The sequence below is a fragment of the Globicephala melas genome, chromosome 12 (assembly GCF_963455315.2).
Source record: "Globicephala melas chromosome 12, mGloMel1.2, whole genome shotgun sequence".
NCBI classification, from domain to species: Eukaryota; Metazoa; Chordata; class Mammalia; order Artiodactyla; family Delphinidae; genus Globicephala; species Globicephala melas.
Genome location: NC_083325.1, coordinates 6,551,780 through 6,572,703, shown reverse-complemented (window position 1 = coordinate 6,572,703; position 20,924 = coordinate 6,551,780). Strand labels below are relative to the sequence as shown.

The 20,924-nt window shown below is 44.6% G+C and overlaps 1 protein-coding gene across 5 annotated transcripts in view; it reads left to right on the top strand.

Annotated features, from left to right (window-relative positions):
- The window catches only part of NPAS2 (neuronal PAS domain protein 2), a 345,032-nt gene that overhangs the window by 234,195 nt on the left and 89,913 nt on the right, over positions 1-20,924 (top strand). For all 5 annotated transcript variants that reach the window (XM_060309185.2, XM_030838789.2, XM_060309187.1 and 2 more), the window contains one exon: positions 8,733-8,786. In XM_060309185.2, coding sequence (XP_060165168.1) covers positions 8,733-8,786 — 54 coding nt within the window. The remainder of the gene's footprint in view (positions 1-8,732; positions 8,787-20,924) is intronic.

The following is a 20,924-nucleotide window of genomic DNA, read 5'->3' as shown; positions in this document are numbered from 1 at the left end:
CCTCCTTGCACACATGCACCCTGTCACTTACGCCTCACATGCTCTCTGCCTGGTGACCTCATGAAGTCTAAGGGATTTGCTTCAGGTCAAATGGAACAAGTGGGTCGGAATTGAAATCGAAATTGGGCTGCCTCTGAGGTCAGGAGCCCACACGTCCCGAGCAGGCAATGGGTCAGGTCAGCCCGAGGAGATGCAGTCCAGGGTGGGCTCTATCTGCAGAGCCGGGGGTCCCAGGGCAGCTCAGGGGCCAATTATTTAGGGGAGGAGACCATGGTCCATTCCACCGACAGAACGGATGGAGAGGAAATGAGATGACGCTTTTCCGGAACGTAGCGGTGGCCGAGGGCTGGTGAGGGAGCCACTGGCTTCTCCTGAAGGTACTGCTCAGAGTGGATTTTCCCTTTGGTCAATAGCTCCTGCACACATGGCAATGTTTGTTTTAATTTTTGGTCATCAGCACGTCACTGTACCTGGATTAACCGTGATCACTGAGGGGTGTGTGGGAGTCGGTATTAGTCCGTATTGTGGGAATTCAGACAGGGCTTTGGTCCTGGCTGGGTCCCCCTCTCTTCCTCCCTCCCTCCCTCCCTTCTCTCCTTCATTCCTCATATGTTCATTGAGCACCTGACACGGGTAAGGAGCTGGGCTAGGCATCGTGGCCTGGGTAATGGGTAAAGACGCCTTGTACCTAATCCTTGCCATCCAAATGGGGAACCGGATGTTGAGCGTCTGCCAGGCTTGTGCTGGTCCTGTCACACGTGCCGACTTAATTAAGCTCATTTAAAAGTCACGGCTGTCCTCGGAGGTAGGTCTCCATCACTCCTCTGATCCAAACCTGCAATGCCTTTCCCGTCTCACTCCAAGCAAAGGCTAGACTCCATCCAGTCTCCCTGGCGTGCCGCCCCTCTCTAACCCCATCCACCACGCTGGCCTCTTGTTTCTGGCTCTTGTTGCTGTCTGTACACTCACGCCCTGTCTTCTCTCAGGCTATGGCTCACATATCACTTATCAGTGAGGCCGGTGGTTCTCCTAAAGTACTCCCTGTTCCCCCAGGTTCTCCCAGACCACGGCCCCAGCCCACCAGAGCACTCCCTGTTCCCCCAGGTTCTCCTTTATCTTTCTCCACACCACTTATAACCAATGACAAGCCATATGTTTACTTACGTAAGTGCCTGTGGCTTGCCCTCACCACCTGCCTGCCCCCTACCACCTAAGCGCCATGGGAGCGGGGGCATTGCCCAGGCTCTCAGGGAATATCTATTGAATCATAGAACATCGCATGTGGATGTCATCTTAGTGCTTAGGTGACCACACCTCTGTGTCTCTTCACAGAAAGACAATCCCAATAAACATCACAGCAGGCATTTGTATAGAAATTGACAATGTCAATTCTAAAACTTACTTGGAAATGCAAAGGCCTAAAATAGCCAAGAGTCTTGAGAAGGAAGAACAAAGTTGGAAGGCTCACACTCCATTGATGTCAAGAATTCCTATAGAACTCCAGGAGTTAAGATAGTGTGGTTCTGGCATAGAAACAGACAAATACAAGATGCCGCAGGATCTGCAACATAAGATAACTTTACTTAAACAGCAGGTTCCTTATGTTTTCAAATAAAATGCTCAGTGTGTTTCCAGGTGAAGTACCTTAAGTTTAAACATAGGTCCAACTGTTAATCTGATCAGAGTTCAATAATTATATATCAAAGTCTCAAAACACAGGGGAAATCGTGCATTTTGTGTACTTTTTTTGAGACTAATAATTGGACCTACCATCTTCAGTTTAGAGATTCTTCATCTGAAAACAGGATACTTGGAAGTTGAAGAAAAACACATTGTACATATTACATGTAAATGTAACTACAGTACGATTTGAAGATAAGTTTATTGCTACTTCAGCGGGTGACCACGGTCAACTTAACAGTGATACAGCCTCTTAATACCCTTGAGATGATGTGATGAGAGTGGTACTTGAGGACTTCCCTGGCGGTCCAGTGGTTAAGACTTCGTGCTACCAATGCAGGGGGTGTAGGTTTGATCCCTGGTCAGGGAACTAAGATCCCACATGCCGCGCGGCCAAAAAAGGAAAAAAAAGAATGATACTTCACCTCTGTGGGCTTTCTCCTAAAAACCCATGTGCCCAATCTGGGAAAAACACCAGACAAACCCACATTGAGGGACAGTCTACAAGTATTCCTCAAAATGGTCAAGGTCATAAAAAACAAGGAAAGTCTGAGAAACTGTCATAGCCAAGAGGAGCCTGAGGAGACATGACAGCTAGATGGAGTGTGGTTTCCTGGATGGGATACTGGGACAGAGCAAGGACATTAGATAAAAACTAAGAAAATATAAATGAAGTGTGGACTTTACTTAATGATAATGTATCGGTATCAGTATTGGTTCGTTAATTGTGACAAATACACCATAGGAGTGTAAGGTATTTATAACGGGAAACTGGGTGCAGGATATGTGGGAACTCTCAATACTGTCTTTGCATTTTCTATAAATCTAAAATTGTTCTAAAAAATAAAGTTTACTTTTAAAAATACGTTTAGGGAATTCCCTGGCAGTACAGCGGTTAGGACTCCGTGCTCTCACTGCCAAGGGCCCAGGTTCAATCCTTGGCTGGGGAACTAAGATTGCATAAGCTGTGCGGCGTGGGAAAAAAAGTCAATTGTATTTCAGTATACTAGCAATGAATACCCCAAAAATGAAATTAAGAAAAAAAATTGTATTTAAAAAAAATAAGTTTATCCTATGTGTCTGAACTTTAAGGATACCCTATAGATAAATAGAACTGAAAGAGATTCTGTACAGACATACGGATATAGGATCACACAAGATATTTGACAAAGTGACAATGCAATTGGGAAAGAAATATCTTTTCAATAAATGATCCTGGAACAGGTGAGTATACAGATGGGGGAAAAAAGGTGATCCTTGACCACTATCTTACACCACACATAAAATTTAATTTGCAATGGAGTGTAAATCAGTGTAAAAGCTAAAATGATAAAGCTTCTACAAGAAAACGTAGGATCATTCTTCATGACACTGAGGTGGCGAAGACTTCTTAGGACACAAAAATAAAAAATATATAAATTACACTTTATCAAAATTAAAAACCGTTCATCAAAAGACATCATCAAGAAAGTTAAGAGACCAGCCACAGGCTGGCAGAAAATGTTCACAATACATATATCTGGCACAGTACTTATATCCAAAAGAGAGAAGCTTCTACAGATGAGTATGATGAAGATAAACAGCCCAATTTCTTTAAAAAAGAGGAAGGAAAAGAAAGAAAAGTGGGCCAAACACTTGAACAGACGCATCACAAAAGAAGCTGTCTAGACAGCAAATAAGTCCATGAAAAGATGCTCAACATCATTAATCATCAGGGAGATGGAAAGTCAAATCCCCTTGAGATCCCAAAACATACCCACTAGAATGACTAAAATTAAGAAGACATAATCAAGTGTTGGGTGAGAACGTGGAGCCTCTGGAACTCTCATGTGCTACTGGTGCAAATATAAAAGTGTACAGTCACCTTGGGAAACAGTGGGGCAGTTTCTAATATAGTAAGCATATGGCTATACTGTGATCCAGCAGGTACACTCTTAGTTGTGTATACCCGAAAGAATGAGTGCTTATTTCCACCAAAACACTTGGATATAACTTATCCTGGTGAGGTTAATTTTGACCCCGGGTGAAGGTGGTATCTGCCAATCTTCTCTACTTATAAAGTTACTATTTTTCTTTTATAATTAATAAATGTCTTGAGGGAGATACTTTGAACTATGCAAATAACCTGATTCTCCTCAAACTTTTGCCCGTTAATTTCGGCATCCCTCAGTGGGTTTTGCCTGCAACAGTTATTACTTTGGTGTACTGACGGTGATCTTTGATTTCTCTTCTTCCTTCTACATTTATTAATTGAAATTCTTCTGTAAGGGAAACCTGTCCCCTCCTCCATTTATTTATTCCTTTAATTATTTATTTGTACCAGTGGACTCATGAATATTTAGTTTATTCTCTGGGTTACTATCCATCGTTACAGATTTTGTTGTTCCAATAGTTCCAGGCTCTCTTTTCCTCAGCCTCTCATCATTCTCATTGGTTATTATTTCTTGAGTGGTCAGTTAGTAGATGCAGATGCCTGTACTTGAAATTTCGGGAGATGTTACAAGGTGTAAAAAGACTCCAAATAGTTTGTGTTCCAGAAAAAGCCAAGAAACCGAGAACTGGAAGAGCCCCCAAGAAATGAAATGTACTGGGTGGGCGGGGTCTCCTCCCTGTGCCCCTCTACCCGTCCCCACCATCCTGTCTGCCCCGGAGGCTCCCCTGTGAGGATGTCAGAAGTAGCCTCCCTCTCTGTCTTCTGGGTGGTGTGGCCAACAGGAGACACAAGTGAGAGACTGGGGAGGGCGGACGAGGAGGTGAGGTATTTATCCCCTCGTCTCCCTTCTTACAAGGTTTCTTCAGGCTGACTGCATCCCTCCACCAAATGCCACCTCTCCTATATGACACGCTCCTTCCAGGTCCAGGTAACCAGTTCCCTCTTGTCCCTTGATGCACAGAGGTGTCAACAGCTCTGCTGACACCAGCCCTAGGTACCTGCAGCATCTCTCCTGGTTTCCCTAGCCACCCCACCTCCACACACCTTTACACACAGCCTCCTTGCAGTTAAGTCCTGTTTCCTGTTGGGACTGTGACGAAGAAACCCCTAAATGTCTAGCCCATCTAGGATGTGTGGTTATCTGGAGTAAAAATACTGGCGCTTTGCACCGTTGTTCACTTTGGGGGTTAATCATATCAATGGTTATTTTCTCAGCTCTACACAGAATCTCCTTTGCCTTCATTGCAGCTCATTTTCTCTTCCCTGGCCTTCTGTGGTCATTAAAAAAAAAAAAAACAAAAAACAAAAACTGCTGCTCAAAATCCTTTTTAATTGGAAATTCTTTTTTAAAAGTTTTTTTTGTTGAAATATAGTTGATTTATAATGTTGTGTTACCTTCAGTTATACAGTAAAGTGATTCAGATATATAGATATATATAGATATATGTATTCTTTTACATTCTCTTCCATTATAGTTATTCCAAGACATTGAGTATAGTTCCCTGTGCTATACAGTAGGTCCTTGTTGGTTATCTATTTCATATATAGTAATGTGTATATTTTAATCCCAAGCTCCTAATTTATTCTTCTCCCCTCTTAATTGGAAACTCTTTATACAATTGGGAAAAGTCGCTGTCACCCCTTAAACTTCTCTGTTGTTCCTTTCACCCAACCTCACAGGACTACTTTTCTTCCCCTTTTCCCTCTTTCTTGTGCACTTTGGGCCCCTCCAGCTCCTCCACATAATGAATTAAAAGAGTGACTCAAAGATACAAGGGGGGAGGGACACCCATGTTCCTCATAATGGTCCAAAGGTGCAGGCAACCCAGGGTCCATCAACAGAGGATGGGTAAACAAAAGGTGGTCCATACCTACAGTGGAATATGATTCAGCCTCACAAAGGAAGGAGATTCTGACACATGCCAAGGCATGATGAACCTCGGGGCATTATGCTAAATGACACAAACCCATTACAAAAGGACAAATCCTGTATAATTCCACCTGTATGAGGGCCCTAGAGTCGTCAGAATCGTGGAGACAGAAAGTAGAATGGTGGTCATGAGGGGTTGGATGAAGGAAAGTGGGGAGTCAGTGTTTAATGGGGACAGAGTTTCAGTTTTGCAAGATAAAAAGAGCTCTGGAGATGGACGGTGGTGATGGTTGCACCACAGTATGAATATACTTAATGCTACTGAGCTGTAGAGTTTAAAATGGCAAATTTTAAGTTATGTGTACATTACCGCAATTGTTTTTTTATGTGTGCTTAACTTTTTAATTTAATTTTTCTTTTATATTGGAGTATAGTTGATTTAAAATGTTGTGTTAATTTTAGGTGTACAACAAAGTGAATCAGTTATACATATACATATATCTGTTCTTTTTCAGATTCTTTTCCCATATAGGTTATTACAGAATATTGAGTAGAGTTTCATGTGCTATATTGTAGGTCCTGTTGTTTATCTATTTTATGTATAGTAGTGTGTATATGTTAATCCCAAACTCCTAATTTATCCCTCCCCCCAACCTTTCCCCTTTGGTAACCATAAGTTTGTTTTTGAAGTCTGCGAGTCTATTTCTATTTTGTAAATAAGTTCATTTGTATCATTTTTTGAGATTCCGCATATAAGTGGTGTCATGTGATATTTGTTTTTCTCTGTCTGACTTACTTCACTTAGTATGAGAATCTCTAGGTCCATCCATATTGCTGCAAATGGCCTCATTTCGTTCTTTTTTATGGCTGAGTAGTACTCCATTGTATATATGTACCACATCTTCTTTATCCATTCCTCTGTTGATGGATATGAGGAAGGCATGGGAGACAACAGGTGTGACAAAACAGGACATTGGTGTGAAGCTTCTGGGGCAGGTGCTCCTGGGGAGCACAACTCAGGTGTGTTCTCTTCCCTCAGGTGCAGTGGAGCAGAGTGACTTAGGGGTCAGGTGACAGGAATAGGGCAAGGAAATGGGAGGGATGGGAAAGAAGAGAACGTGGGTGTAGAACATCAGGGCTTCACGGATTCAGGAAGTGTTTAAGAACAGAGAGAGAGGAATCAGAGCTGCCGCAGTTGATACAGAGTAGCTATTAGTCATTTGTGGGTGTTTCTACAACGTTTCATGTATGACAAAGCAGCCCCTGTCATCCAAACAGGATTCCAGATCCTCAGCAAAGCAGACTGAAGCCCACATCCTCCCGTAAACGTGCTCTGTCCAGGGGTACCTGGTAAGGGGCACGGCTTTTACCCTTTTACCATGGCTGGATGCGGGCTCGTGCCCTCAGCACACGGGCAGCCACCGCTTTCCATGGAGTGCAGACCTGGGGTAGCACATCATTAAACAAATGGACTGCATTTTTCATGTCTTAAAGCTCTGAACAGATTCCATCTGGGAAACATTAAGCAGATGCCTGTTTGCAGATATGCTAACCCCATTCTAATTATGCCACAGGCCTCAACTGCTGAATGGGGTTTCTTGCGAATCTGTCACTAAAATATGCCTGCTATTAACCGAATGGGTCTTGTAAGTAAATAGGAGCTGTGACTGCAGAATTCCTTTTCCTCTTTGCCTCAGACTCATGCCTGGGCTCACAGCAGACCAAAAACTACAAAACAAAATTATCTCAGAGAAAAGATTCATTTGTCCCATTACAAATTTTTATCTAATGTTACAATTTTTTTTTTTTTTTTTTTTTTTTGCGGTATGCGGGCCTCTCACTGTTGTGGCCTCTCCCATTGCGGAGCACAGGCTCCGGACGCGCAGGCTCAGCGGCCATGGCTCACGGGCCTAGCCGCTCCGCGGCATGTGGGATCTTCCCGGACTGGGGCACGAACCTGTGTCCCCTGCATCGGCAGGCGGACTCTCAACCACTGTGCCACCAGGGAAGCCCAAATGTTACAATTTTTATGTGTGGTTCTATTGGATTTGCTGTTTGGTTGAGAATTCTTATATTCATTTTCATGAATGAGATTGACCTAGAATAATTCTTTCTGTTAATATCCTTGTCTACTTTTGTTACAAAATTCATACTGGCCTTTTCATAAAATGAGTTATTTTCATTAAAAAAAAAAAAAAACTGTGATCAGGAACTTGGAATTTTGAGAGTAAAGGTTAGTGCATTTGCAAAGTGTTGATTCTGGAGTTCTGATGTCAGGCCCTCCCTCTGTTTAGAGACCAGAAGCGTGTGGGTCATGGTGATTCCATTTCTTCTGTGGTCCCCACCCTTATCTCCACCACACTTCACCTCCAGTTCCCCCAACTCTGGCCTCAGGGACACCCTGAAAGTCTTTCTGCATGGAGGGGCTGGAGGGGGACCTCCCCCAGACAGATGGGACTCTGGGAAACGTGTGAAGGAAGAGTAATCAGGGATGTGGCTCTGAGGGGTGAAGGACCACAGGCCTGCGTGTAGCAGGGGACACCAGGTCAGTGGGCCCAAGAGCCTTTGAGCCAGCGGCCCGGGAGAGTAGAGGCCCAGGTGATGAGGTTTGGGGCTGTGAGAACATTCCTGGATTGTTACTTCATTTTTCACATCTGTGTACCTTGACTATCTATGGGGTGTACATGCCTTAAAGATAGGGGAGCAGTTATACTTTTTGGGGCCCCGATCCCTCCAGGCTGCGTAAGAGGAATTTGTGTATTTAAATGAACAGATAAAGAAATGCTCTCCTTTAGAACGTCTCGGGCAGCTTGCAGGTTTGAAATAAACAGATGCTTTGTTGAGCTGGGTCCGGAAAGCAGTTCCCAGAGTGTGATCTAGGGACCCAGGGGGGGTCCTTGAGGTCAAAACAGTTTTCCTAATGTTAACATATCATTTGCCTGTTTACTCTTTTGAGTATACAGTGGTCTTTTTCCAGAAGCTCTTGGAGTTCTGTTGATGACATCTCTCTGATGCTTAATGGAATATTGTACATTTAAGATTTCTCAGTTTTCACCCACATACACAAGAGGTCTTCAGAGTCCTCGGTCATTTTTGAGAGGGTGCAAAGAGTTGCTGGAACCAGAAAGTTTGAGAACCTGTGGATTAAGGCATGTGATTTAGATCAGACCAAAATGATGGCAACCAGAAAGACCTGTGAGAAAGGTCGAGAATCAGAGAGTCATCATCTGTTCTTTTTTTTTTTTGCAGGAAAAACTGCCGAGACAATCTAATGGATGAAGATGAGAAAGACAGGGCAAAGAGGTAAGAGGGGCGACTTCCCCGCCGCGGCTGTGTCATGTGTCCGCCGTCCGAACCCCGCTTGTGCTCACTCTACAGCGGAAAGCACGGCCAGGCAGGGGGCTGGGGCACATGTGCTCCTTGAAATACTGCGTCGCTCCGCTGAAAAAATTCAAGCCAGTTCCCTCAGTTTTGTTCCTTACCCAGAAATTACTGATCGTTTGGGACTTGCCAAGTGGTTTATAGCTTTCACATGTCCATGTGGTGACCCTGTTGACGGGGGCCTCCTTTCAGAAGCCTCCAGTTACTGCATTTCCAGGATGGACACTGCGTGGCAAGGCAGCCTGATTAGAGCCAGGCCAGGCTGGGTTTAAATCTTGGATATGCTGTCAGGGAGCTGTTGGCCCTGGACAGTAATTGGAATAATCATCAGCACGCAGTGAACATGGAATAACCATCCTCGCTGGGCTAAGCTCTTCCATATATGGTATCTCAGCTTCCTCATCGGAAAATGGAGCTATCACAGCTGCTTGGCACTGTTGTCGGGTTGACCAGAAAGCCTGGCTTGGTCGCTGGCATGTCAGCGCTGTTAGAACCATGTCCATGCTTATTCCTTCACTGGACATTTATTGAACACCTACTGTATATGAGGTGGAATCATAAAGTAGATATTTTGTTTTATTTTATTTTATTTTTATTTTTGGGCCTCACCGCGGGGCATGTGGGATCTTAGTTCCCTGACCAGGGATTGATCCCGTGCCCCCTGCATTGGAAGTGTGGAGTCTTAACTACTGGACCGCCAGGGAAGTCCCCCATAAAGTGGATATTTTGAAGGTAGAGGCCAGTCGGATGGTATCTATCTCGTATGATCAGACCGAGTTGGCAGTGACCACACCAGGCTCTGCGGTAATAAAGATGAATGAGAGGCGTGCCCATGGGAGGGCCCAGGTGAATGGTGGTGATGGGTAGGTGACCACGGATCATTAGGTTGCACGGGGACGGGCCCAGCAGTGGTGTCCTATGGCGACACGGGATGTCCTGTCTCAGGAAGGCCTTTACTCAGGCCCGGAGGACTAGCCTCCTTCCTCCAAGCTCTTTGCTCTCTCCTCCTGCCACTGCCTGTGGCTGGCAGGTCCCTCCGCCCTCTGGCAGCCTCTTAAACACCTACAGGGCTGAAGGGTTTGCCCACCTCCCTTCACAGAGCCCACTACCTGGTTGGCACCTACAGAATCCTCCACTTTCGAATGACGGAGCCCTCAGGAGTCGCCCAGTTCAGCAGCCCCGGTGTCTGTCCTTCCACGTCACCTGGTGCGGGGGCAGCCATGAGAACAATAAGTCCCCAGCCACTCAGACCTCTGAGACCTGAATCTTCCCCTGTGGGGTGCAGGGGAAGTGTGCATTGGCTGTTAATTTCCCAAATATTTCCTTAAGAACATCAGGGAGCAGGGCAATGCCAGAGGGGTAGGCAAACTCAGGTTGGGGTGGAGTGAGGATTGCTGGAGCTGGAGGACCAAGGTAAACCAACAGTAATATGAGGAACTCCCCAGACTATTCTGAACTAACAGGCACATCACTTGGCACTGGGGACCATGGCTCCCTTAGGCCACCACCTACAAGGGCTGTAAAATCCAAGCAACATGCAAATGAATAGATGAGATGAGACCAGACTGGAACGGAGTCCTCATGCCGCCTCTCCCTGGCAGGCGTCCAGCTCTCTGCTCTGGGGTATCTCGCCTCTTGGTTGCACGCCAGGTCGCTGTGGAGACGGGGCAGGAGGCAGAGGCCTGAGCTGCATTCCTGGCTGGCGCGGTCCTACCTGATGGATTCCAATAAGCCCCTTCACCTCGCTAAGCCTCCACCTTCTCAGCTGCAACACGAGGCTCATCATTTCTGCCCTGCCCTCCTCGCGGGCTATTTTGGGAACAGCCGCAAAATACACCAAGAAGCTTTTTATTTTTTAAGTATTCATCGCTACCTGTGTGTGAAGATGCAGGACATTTTCCATTAAAACATTTATAAGCTACTTCCATTAGCAATAATGAAAAGGTCAGTGGTGCTGGCCAGTGGTCACTGGGCGTGCCCTGTGTGCCCTGATAACTTTCGGGTGCACGGTACCAGGCGAAGTACTTTTCTATGCATTATCTCATATCAACTCCTCCACATTCGTTTGAGGTGTGTATCATCCTTATTCCCATTTTACAGCTAAGGAAACTAAGGCCTAATAAGGTTAAGTAACTTGTCAAACCACCCTAAAGCTCTAACAAGTAGCAGAAGTGGAAGATAAATACAGGTTTCCTAAACCTTGGACTCTGTTCTTATTCTCCGGACCACACACATATCTCTTCACATGAGAACTAATTTGGTCCGTCTGGCAGGCCCAGACCGTGTCCTGATGTGACTTTGAGTCCACAGCAGTTTGGCTTTTGCCATCGTCATCTTTAATGTCACCCCCAGGCCCACAGTCTTAGTCCTGTCTTTTTACTGCATGGCTTACCTCAAAATCAGGAAGAGGTCAAATGCATGTTTAGGCTCTACCATGCTCAGAGATCATCCAATATAGATATTCCAATAAAATCTTGGCTAAAAATTCTTAGAAATCCAATTGTGTGCAGTTTCTTTCCATTTATTCCCACCCCCATTTGCTTTGAGCCGTGGGCACCCATGCCACCAAATCGCCTATCTGGAAACCTCCCAGCATAGACACTGGGCAGTGAGGCTGCTGGTCCTTACTCCCCTCTTGTCCTCAGGTGGGGAAACGGGTTTTAGAATGTTTAGGAATACCCAGATCTCTTCGCCAGAATAGCAGCAATAATGCAGTGTTCTTCGTAACACGTGGGGGGAAAGAAACAAGGACAAAACAAAGACAATACTAAGATTGTATCACTTCCAAAGCCTCTAGCTATGTGGGTTTTATAGCAGCAACGTGGGAGGCCCTTCCCCTAATCCCACCTGGAGGTCTGATATGAATTGCTTTCTCTCCCGGTATTTTTGATGAGATTTAGCTTCAGATCAGATCTCTCGTTGTCTCCAGAACACATGAGCTATATTAGGCAAGGTTTTCAAAGCTTTGGGGAATTCATGGGTTATTTGGATTGTTTGATCAAGTATTCTAAACCAGGACACGGATCCACTTTCTGCTGTGAATTTCCATGTAAAGCCAGTGAGCATTGAGGGCCCTATTGTGTGTACAGAACTATGTGCTTTTTCTTTAGGGAAGATGTAAAAACATGGTCCTTGTACTCAGAAAAGAAACAGTTTGATTGAGAGACATTTGGATCCCTAGATAATGAGGCACAGTTTACCAGTCATAAGCACATTTTTCTAATTCTGATGTGACACTGTTTGGCAGTGTGTGTGTGTGTGTGTGTGTGTGTGTGTGTGTGTGTGTGTGTGTGTGTGTGTGTGTGTGTGTGTGTCATCCAGGAAGTAGTGTGGTGTGGCAGGAAGTGCATGGGCTTAGAATCAGACAGTCCCAGCTTTGATTCTTGCCACTTTTACTTTCCGTCCTTAGACGAGCTTTAAAAAAAATCCTCTCCTAGCCTCAGTTTCCTGCTCTGTAAAATGGGGGTGTTAATAGTAGCACGCTCTTCCTAGGGTTATTGCAGGAACTAAATGGAGCTCAGTATAAGACCCTAGCACAGTGCAGGGTACACAGTGCTAATAAGAAAAGCTAACACTTCCGGGGCACACACTGTGTGTCTACAGCATTTTACATGCATTAACTCTAAACCTCGACATAGGTTATTTTTAGTCCCATTTTACAGTGGAGAAGCCGGAGGCTGAGGGGTCACACAGGCAGGCAGGGATTCACATTCAGGCATCAGTTCCTAAAGTCTGGGCTCCTGACAACTTCTCATAACATGATTCACCCACGTGCCCAAGGGGTAGGGACAGAAAGCATTGGAAGAATTATCACTTTCCAAAGAAAGCAAGCTTCTGTAACTGGGCAGTATTGTAAAATACAGCTCATTCCATTTCTTGATAGAACTGAATGCTAAGAAGAAAGTCTTTCATGAGAGCCTCCTTTAATCCAATATTAAATGGTCAGTTCATTGGCATTAACTAAAATTACATTATCTCTTATCAGTGAAGGTTTATTTCCATAACCTCGTGCACTTTCACTGAGGGAGGGAGGATGGGTGGTGAGTTTAGAATTGTGCCGCCCCTTGCAGGACATTTGGTCCTGTCCAGAATGTCCATGAGACACTTGGTCCATAAGATATTTGGTCCACGCCAAAAGGCCCTTGAAATTTGGTCCTATCCCTAACATCCATGAACATATTTGGTCCATGCCAAATGGTTTTGGACAGGACCAAAATATCAAGGACCTTTTGGCATGGACCAGATGTCTCCCTGGAAGTTTTGGATAGGACCAAATTTCAAGGACATTTTGGTGTGGACCAAGCATCTTATGGACCAGATGACTTATGGACGTTTTGGACAGGACCAAATGTTTGCTAACCATGTCACCTTTTCTTAAAATCAATGTATAGTTGATTTCCAGTGTTGTGTTAGTTTCAGGTGTACAGCAAAGTGATTCAGTTATACATCCATATATATGCATAATACATACATATTTTTTCAGATTTGTTTCCCATTTTCAGATTCTTTTCCATTTTAGGTATTACAAGATATTGAGTATAATTCCCTGTGCTATACAGTAGATCCAGTTGTTTATCTTTTTTTTTTTTTTTTTTTTTGCGGTACGCGGGCCTCTCACTGCTGTGGCCTCTCCCGTTGCGGAGCACAGGCTCCGGACGCGCAGGCTCAGCGGCCATGGCTCACGGGCCCAGCCGCTCCGCGGCATGTGGGATCCTCCCGGACTGGGGCACGAACCCGTGTCCCCTGCATTGGCAGGCGGACTCTCAACCACTGCGCCACCAGGGAAGCCCCTGTTTATCTATCTTATATATAGTAGTTTGTATATGTTAATTCCAAATTCCTAGGTTATCACTCCCCCCACTTCCCCTTTGGTAGCCATAAGTTTGTTTTCTGTGTGTGAGTCTGTTTCTGTTTTGTAAATAAGTTCATTTATATCATTTTTGAGATGCCACATATAAGTGATATCATATGGTGTTTGTCTTTCTTGTATGACAGACTTCACTTAGCGTGATAACCTCTGACCTTCATCCATGTTGCTGCAAATGGCAAAATATCCTTCTTTTTTGTGGCCTTTTGTCAATAAGGATCAGGAGTGTCAGGCAAGAGTAGCTGCTGCTTGGAGTTCTCTGCAGGGCGAGAGCTGGTTCTGAAACACAAGCTAGACCATTATATTATTCTTTGACCCTAATCCTTAGTCTCAACACCAGTGAAATGGTTCAGACAAGAGGGAGGAGTTAAAACACAACAAATAAGAAGCTTATACATTCAGTTTTTTTAAAAAAATTATTTATTTATTTTTGCGGGGGGCTGCGTTGGGTCTTCGTTGCTGTGCACGGGTTTTCTCTAGTTGTGGCGAGCGGGGTCTCTTCTTCAGTGTTAGTGCACAGGTTTCTCATTGCGGTGGCTTCTCTTGTTGGGGAGCACGGGCTTCAGTAGTTGTGGCTCGTGGGCTCTAGAGCGCAGGCTCAGTAGTTGTGGCACACAAGCTTAGCTGCCCCACAGCATGTGGGATCTTCCTGGACCAGGGCTCAAACCCGTGTCCCCTGGATTGGCAGGCGGATTCTTAACCCCTGCGCCACCAGGGAAGAGTCTCTACATGCAGTTTTGCAGAAGCAGGCATTGCAGAAGGAAAAGCTTCAGCACTGGGAGGCTTGTTGTTACTTCCGGTCCCTCCTGGGGGTGTTGGTTGATGTGGACCAATGACAGCTGCCATTCCATCACCCTCGCATCAGGATCGGTTAAGGAAGCATGTGAGCAAGTGGAAGATACAGAAGGGGATACGGAGCATTACCCTGCCCTCCAAGAGCTTTGAGGCAGGCTGGGGGCATCCTCCAAGCATAAAGGGGAAAGAACGTACCCGAGCGGTATGTTGGGCAGAGCCGGGAGGATGACCAGAATTTGTGGGCCCTGCTTTCTCAGCTGGGTGTCCTTTCGTGGAGAGTAACTTGGTTAAGAGGGGAGACTGACCTCGTTTTATTTCTTGTAAATTATGTAGGTGTAACAGGAAAGGCCGGCCTGCACCATGAAGGTTGTAGCCCACTTGGAGGACTTCTGCCCTGTGCACACTTGCCGATGCCCCTGTGTCAGGCTCAGTGCGGAGTGAAAAAGCCTTGCCCTGGGCATTGCATGTAGCTGTTCCCAGCTGGAGCCCATCTATCATGCTAATTTTGCTGTGTTTTTCTTCCTTAGGCTCCTGACTGGGTGTTCTGTACATCGTCATAAGCCCACACAGGGAAAAAACGGCAGTAAAAAATTCGAGGCTCCTTTCTGTCTCTTTTATTTGGTGATTAAGGCAGCAGCAGGCATTGCGAGAACATAGTGGTATCAGGACACACGAGTCATTCCTCTTACCCTGTAGTTTCCAGATGAGTGACTCTGCATTCAAAGCAAAGGGGAGGGTAGCAGCGTACTTGCAGGCAGAATGCTAATTCTTCCTGTGGCCCAGTAAACAGAGACGGGAACGGTGCCTCCTTCTGTTTGGGGCTCTTGGCTTTCACCCTAGTGGGGTCCCTCGGTTGACAAGAAGACTTGTCAGAAGGAGAAATGTTTTCCTGGTAGGCCTAGAAACTTGGGACTGTCCCAGCTCAGGGAGACCTGGCACCTTCCTGGGGGCATCTAAGGCAAAGGGTAATTTCCTTAACTCCCTTTCAATCATTTCAATACATTTTGCTTTTCTAATTTTTATTTTATATTGGAGTAGATTAACAATGTTCTGTTAGTTTCAGGTGTACAGCAGAGTGATTCAGTTACACATATACATGTATCTACTCTTTTTTTTTTTTTTTGGGGGCTGCATTGGGTCTTGCTGCGCGTGGGCTTTCTCTAGTTGCAGTGAGTGGGGATTATTCTTCGTTGTGGTGTGTGGACTTCTTATTTTGGTGGCTTCTCTTGTTGCAGAGCACAGGCTCTAGGCACTCGGGCATCAGTAGTTGTGGCATGCAGGCTCAAGAGTTGTGGCTCACGGGCTCTAGAGCACAGGCTCAGTAGTTGTGGCGCATGGGCTTAGTTGCTTCATGGCATAGGGGATCTTCCCGGACCAGGGATCGAACCCGTGTCCCCTGCACTGGCAGGCAGATTCTTAACCACTGTGCCACCAGGGAAGTCCCGTATCTACTCCTCTTCAAGTTCTTTTCCCATTTAGGTTATTACAGAATATTGAGCAGAGTTCCCTGTGCTATACAGTAGGTTAGGGTTGGTTATCTGTTTTAAATATAGCAGTGTGTACATGTCAACCCCAAACTCCCAGTCTGTTTTTTTTGTCTGAATGCTTTATTTCTTTTAAATTGGGGTATAATTGATTTACAATGTTGTCTCAGGTGTACAGCAAAGTGAATCTGTTATAAAAATACATATATCCACTCTTTTTTTAGATTCTTTTCCCATATAGGCCATTACAGAGTATTGAGTAGAGTTCCCTGTGCTATACAATAGGTCCTTATTAGTATCTATTTCATATATAGTAGTGTGTATGTATCAGTCCCAATCTTCCAATTTATCCATCCCCCCTTCCCTGCTTACCCCCCAGTAACCATAAGTTGGTTTTCTACATCTGTAACTCTGTTTTGGTTTTGTAGATAAGTTCATTTGTAGCCCTTTCTTAGATTCCACATATAAGCAGTATCATATAATATTTGTCTTTCTCTGTCTGACTTACTTCACTCACTATGATAATCTCTAGGTCCATCCATGTTGCAGCAAATGGCATTATTTCGTTCTTTTTTATGGCTGTGTAATATTCCATTGTATATACGTACCACATCTTCTTTATCCATTCCTCTGTTGATGGGCATTTAGGTTGCTTCCATGTCCTGGCGATTGTGAATAGTGCTGCTGTGAACATTGGGGTACATGTATCTTTTCGAATTATGGTTTTCTCCTGATATGTGCCCAGGAGTGGAATTGCTGGATCGTATGGTAGCTCTACTTTCAGTTTTTTAAGGAACCTCCCTACTGTTCTCCATAGTGGCTGCACCAGTTTACATTCCCACCAACCGTGTAGGAGGGTTCCCTTTTCTCCACACCCTCTCCAGCATTTATCGTTTGTAGAATTTTTGTTGATGGCCATTCTGACTGGTGTGAGGTTATACCTCATTATAGTTTTGATTTGCATTTCTCTAATAATTAGTGATGTTGAGCATCTTTTCATGTGCTTTTTAACCATTGTCTTTGGAGAAATGTCTATTTAGATCTTCTGCCCATTTTTTGATTGGGTTGTTTGTTTTTTTTGATATTGAGCTGCATGAGCTGTTTGTATGTTTTGGAGATTAATCCCTTGTCGGTTGCTTCGTTTGCAAATATTTTCTCCCATTCTGAGGGTTTTCTTTTCATTTTGTTTATGGTTTCCTTCACTGTGCAAAAGCTTTTAAGTTTAATTGGGTCCCATTTGTTTATTTTTGTTTTCATTTCATTATTCTAGGAGGTGGATTGAAAAAGATCTTGCTGTGATTTATGTCAGAGAGTATTCTCCCTATGTTTTCCTCTAAAAGTTTTATAGTACCGGCCTTACATTTAGGTCTTTAATCCATGTTGAGTTTATTTTTGTGTATGGTGTTAGGGAGTGTTCTAATTTCATTCTTCTCCATGTAGCTGTCCAGTTTTCCCAGCACCACTTATTAAAGACACTGTCTTTTCTCCATTGTATATTCTGCCCTCCTTTGTCATAGATTAGGTGACCATAAGTGTGTGGGTTTCTCCCAACCTATTTTAAATTGAAAAAGGACGCTCGGAAGTCCACCATCTTGAAAATGCAGCCTTCCTTCAGAAAAGTCTAAACATTTCTCTTAGAATTTCGGTAACAAGTTCCTAAGGATTGTGTTCCCGTGAAATCCTCCCCCCAGGTAAACATTAAGTAAGAATCACTAGGAAATGAGGCCAGCTTCCCATTTAAGCCTCAACATTTTCTGATAACTCTGGTTAAGAGTCAAGATGTCCCTGTTACATCTCACGAGAGAACAGGCTCAGTGCAGCTCATTCATGCCCCAAATGCTTAGTCAGGGCTGCGCGGTAGAAAACAGACTGAGTTGCCGGATTTTTCTGAGATGAGAGTGGCACCAGCCTGACCCATCTTGATCCCTGTGGGGTGACTTCCCCTCCCCACCTCCCATACAGATGACGTTCTCTCTCTCTCTCTTTTTTTTTTTCTTCTGATGTTCTCTTCTTTTTCTGTTTTTGCGGTACACAGGCCTCTCACTGTTGTGGCCTCTCCCGTTGCGGAGCACAGGCTCCGGACGCGCAGGCCCAGCGGCCATGGCCCACGGGCCCAGCCGCTCTGCGGCACGTGGGATCCTCCCGGACCGGGGCACGAACCCTCGTCCCCTGCATCAGCAGGCGGACCCCCAACCACTGCGCCACCCGGGAAGCCCCGATGTTCTCTTCTTGAACCAAGTTGCTGAAGGTTCCTGGGCTCCGCGGTGCCCGCAAACCCCGCTGCCTTGGTGTGCAGGGATGCTGCGTGGCTATGGAAATGAGGAGGGGTGAGCCGGACCTTAAATGGACCTTGCTTTATGCGAGAGTTTCCCAAAATGTATTCTAGGAAACTCTAATCCCAGGAAATGCCCTCAAAAACACGTTTGAGCCATGCTGTTTACTGTTTCTCCCTTTTGGAAAGTTTCAGGGCTTCTTAGCACGTGATAGGTACTCCGGCTGCGATTAGCACATAAGCATACCAAACTTCGTTCCATTTTATGTCACGCTGCATTGAAAAGAAAATTATCTGGAAAAAATGTTAAAAAATAGTACCAACAAAACAAACTTCTCTGTCTACAGTTCTTCCCCTTTCTCCAAATAATTCTTCATGATTTTCCATGAAAGACCCTTAGCCCAATACAGTCTTATGCAGTAGGCATGTCAACTTTATTCCCATCATTTTGGGTATGTTTTCTTATACATAAACAATACCAAAACAACACTTGAAAAATACTGAAATGTTGGGGTGGTGGCACAGTGGCTGAGAATCCACCTACCAATGCAGGGGACGCGGGTTCAAGCCCTGGTCCGGGAAGATCCCACATGCCGCGAAGCAACTAAGCCCGTGTGCCACAACTACTGAGCCTGCTCTCTAGAGCCCACGAGCCGCAACTACTGAGCCCGCGTGCCACAGCTACTGAAGCACACGCGCCTAGAGCCCGTGCTCTGCAACAAGAGAAGCCACCACAACGAGAAGCCCACGCACCGCAATGAAGAGTAGCCCCCACTCGACACAACTAGAGAAAGCCCGCACACAGCAACAAAGACCCAACACAGCCCAAAATAAATAAATAAATTTATTAAAAAAAAGAAAAATACTGAAATGTTTGAAGAAGTAAACAAAGTTGATTTATAATCATACCACCTAGAGATACAGACACTGTTAATGTTTTGACATATTTCCCATCATGTTTTTCTACATTTCCATCAAATTCTAACAGGAACACTCTTTTTAAAATTTATTGAAGTCTAGTTGATTTACAGTGTTGTGTTAATTTCTGCTGTGTAGTAAAGTGACTCACTTATATGTGTATATACATTCTTTTTCATATTCTTTTCCATTATGGTTTATCACCAGATATTGAACATAGTTCCCTGTGTAGGACCTTGTTGTTCATCCATTCTATATATAATAATAGTTGGCATTTGCTAACCCCAAACTCCCACTCCATCCCTCCCCCAACCCCCATCCTCCTTGGCAACCAGCAGTCTGTTCTCTGTCTCTGAGTCTCTTTCTGTTTCACAGATAAGTTCATTTGTGTCGTATTTTAGATTCCACATCTAAGTGATATCATATGGTATTTGTCTTTCTCTTTCTGATTTACTTCACTTAGTATGATAATCTCTAGGTCCATCTGTGTTGCTGCAAATGGCATTATTTCATTCTTTTTATAGCTGAGTAATATTCCATTGTATAGGTACCACATCTTCTTTATCCTTTCATCTGTTGATGGACACTTAGGTTGTTTCCATTTCTTGGCTATTGTGAATACTGCTGCTGTGAACATAGGGGTGCATGTATCATTTAGAATTATAGTTTTGTCTGGATATATGCCCAGGAGTGGGATTGGTGGATCATATGGTAACTCTATTTTCAGCTTTCTGAGTAACTTCCATACTGTTTTCCGTAGTGGCTGCACCAATTTACATAACAGGAATATTCATTTTTTTAATTTTTTTTAAATTTTATTTATTTTTTTTATACAGCAGGTTCTTATTAGTCATCAGTTTTATACACATCAGTGTATACATGTCAATTCCAATCACCCAATTCAGCACACCACCATCCCCACTCCCTGATGGCTTTCCCCCCTTGGTGTCCATACGTTTGTTCTCTACATCTGTGTCTCAACTTCTGCCCTGCAAACCGGTTCATCTGTACCATCTTTCTAGGTTCCACATACATGCGTTAATATACGATATTTGTTTTTCTCTTTCTGACTTACTTTACTCTGTATGACAGTCTCTAGATCCATCCATGTCTCAACAAATGACTCAATTTCGTTCCTTTGTGTGTGTGTGTGTGTGTGTGTGTGTGTGTGTGTGTGTGTTTCTGCGGTACGCGGGCCTCTCACTGTTGTGGCCTCTCCTGTTGTGGAGCACAGGCTCCAGACGCACAGGCTCAGCGGCGTTGGCTTACGGGCCCAGCCGCTCCGCAGAATGTGGGATCTTCCTGGACTGGGGCACGAACCCGTGCCCCCTGCATGGGCAGGTGGACTCTCAACCACTGCGCCACCAGGGAAGCCCAGTTTCATTCCTTTTTATGGCTGAGTAATATTCCATTGTATATATGTACCACAACTTCTTTATCCATTCGTCTGTCAGTGGGCATTTAGGTTGCTTCCATGACCTGGCTATTGTAAATAGTGCTGCCATGAACATTAGGGTGCATGTGTCTTTTTGAATTATGGTTTTCTCTGGATATATGCCCAGTAGTGGGATTGCTGGATCATATGGTAATTCTATTTTTAGTTTTTTAAGGAACCTCCATACTGTAATCCATAGTGGCTGTATCAATTTACATTCCCACCAACAGTGCAAGTGGGTTCCCTTTTCTCCACACCCTCTCCAGCATTTGTTGTTTGTAGATTTTCT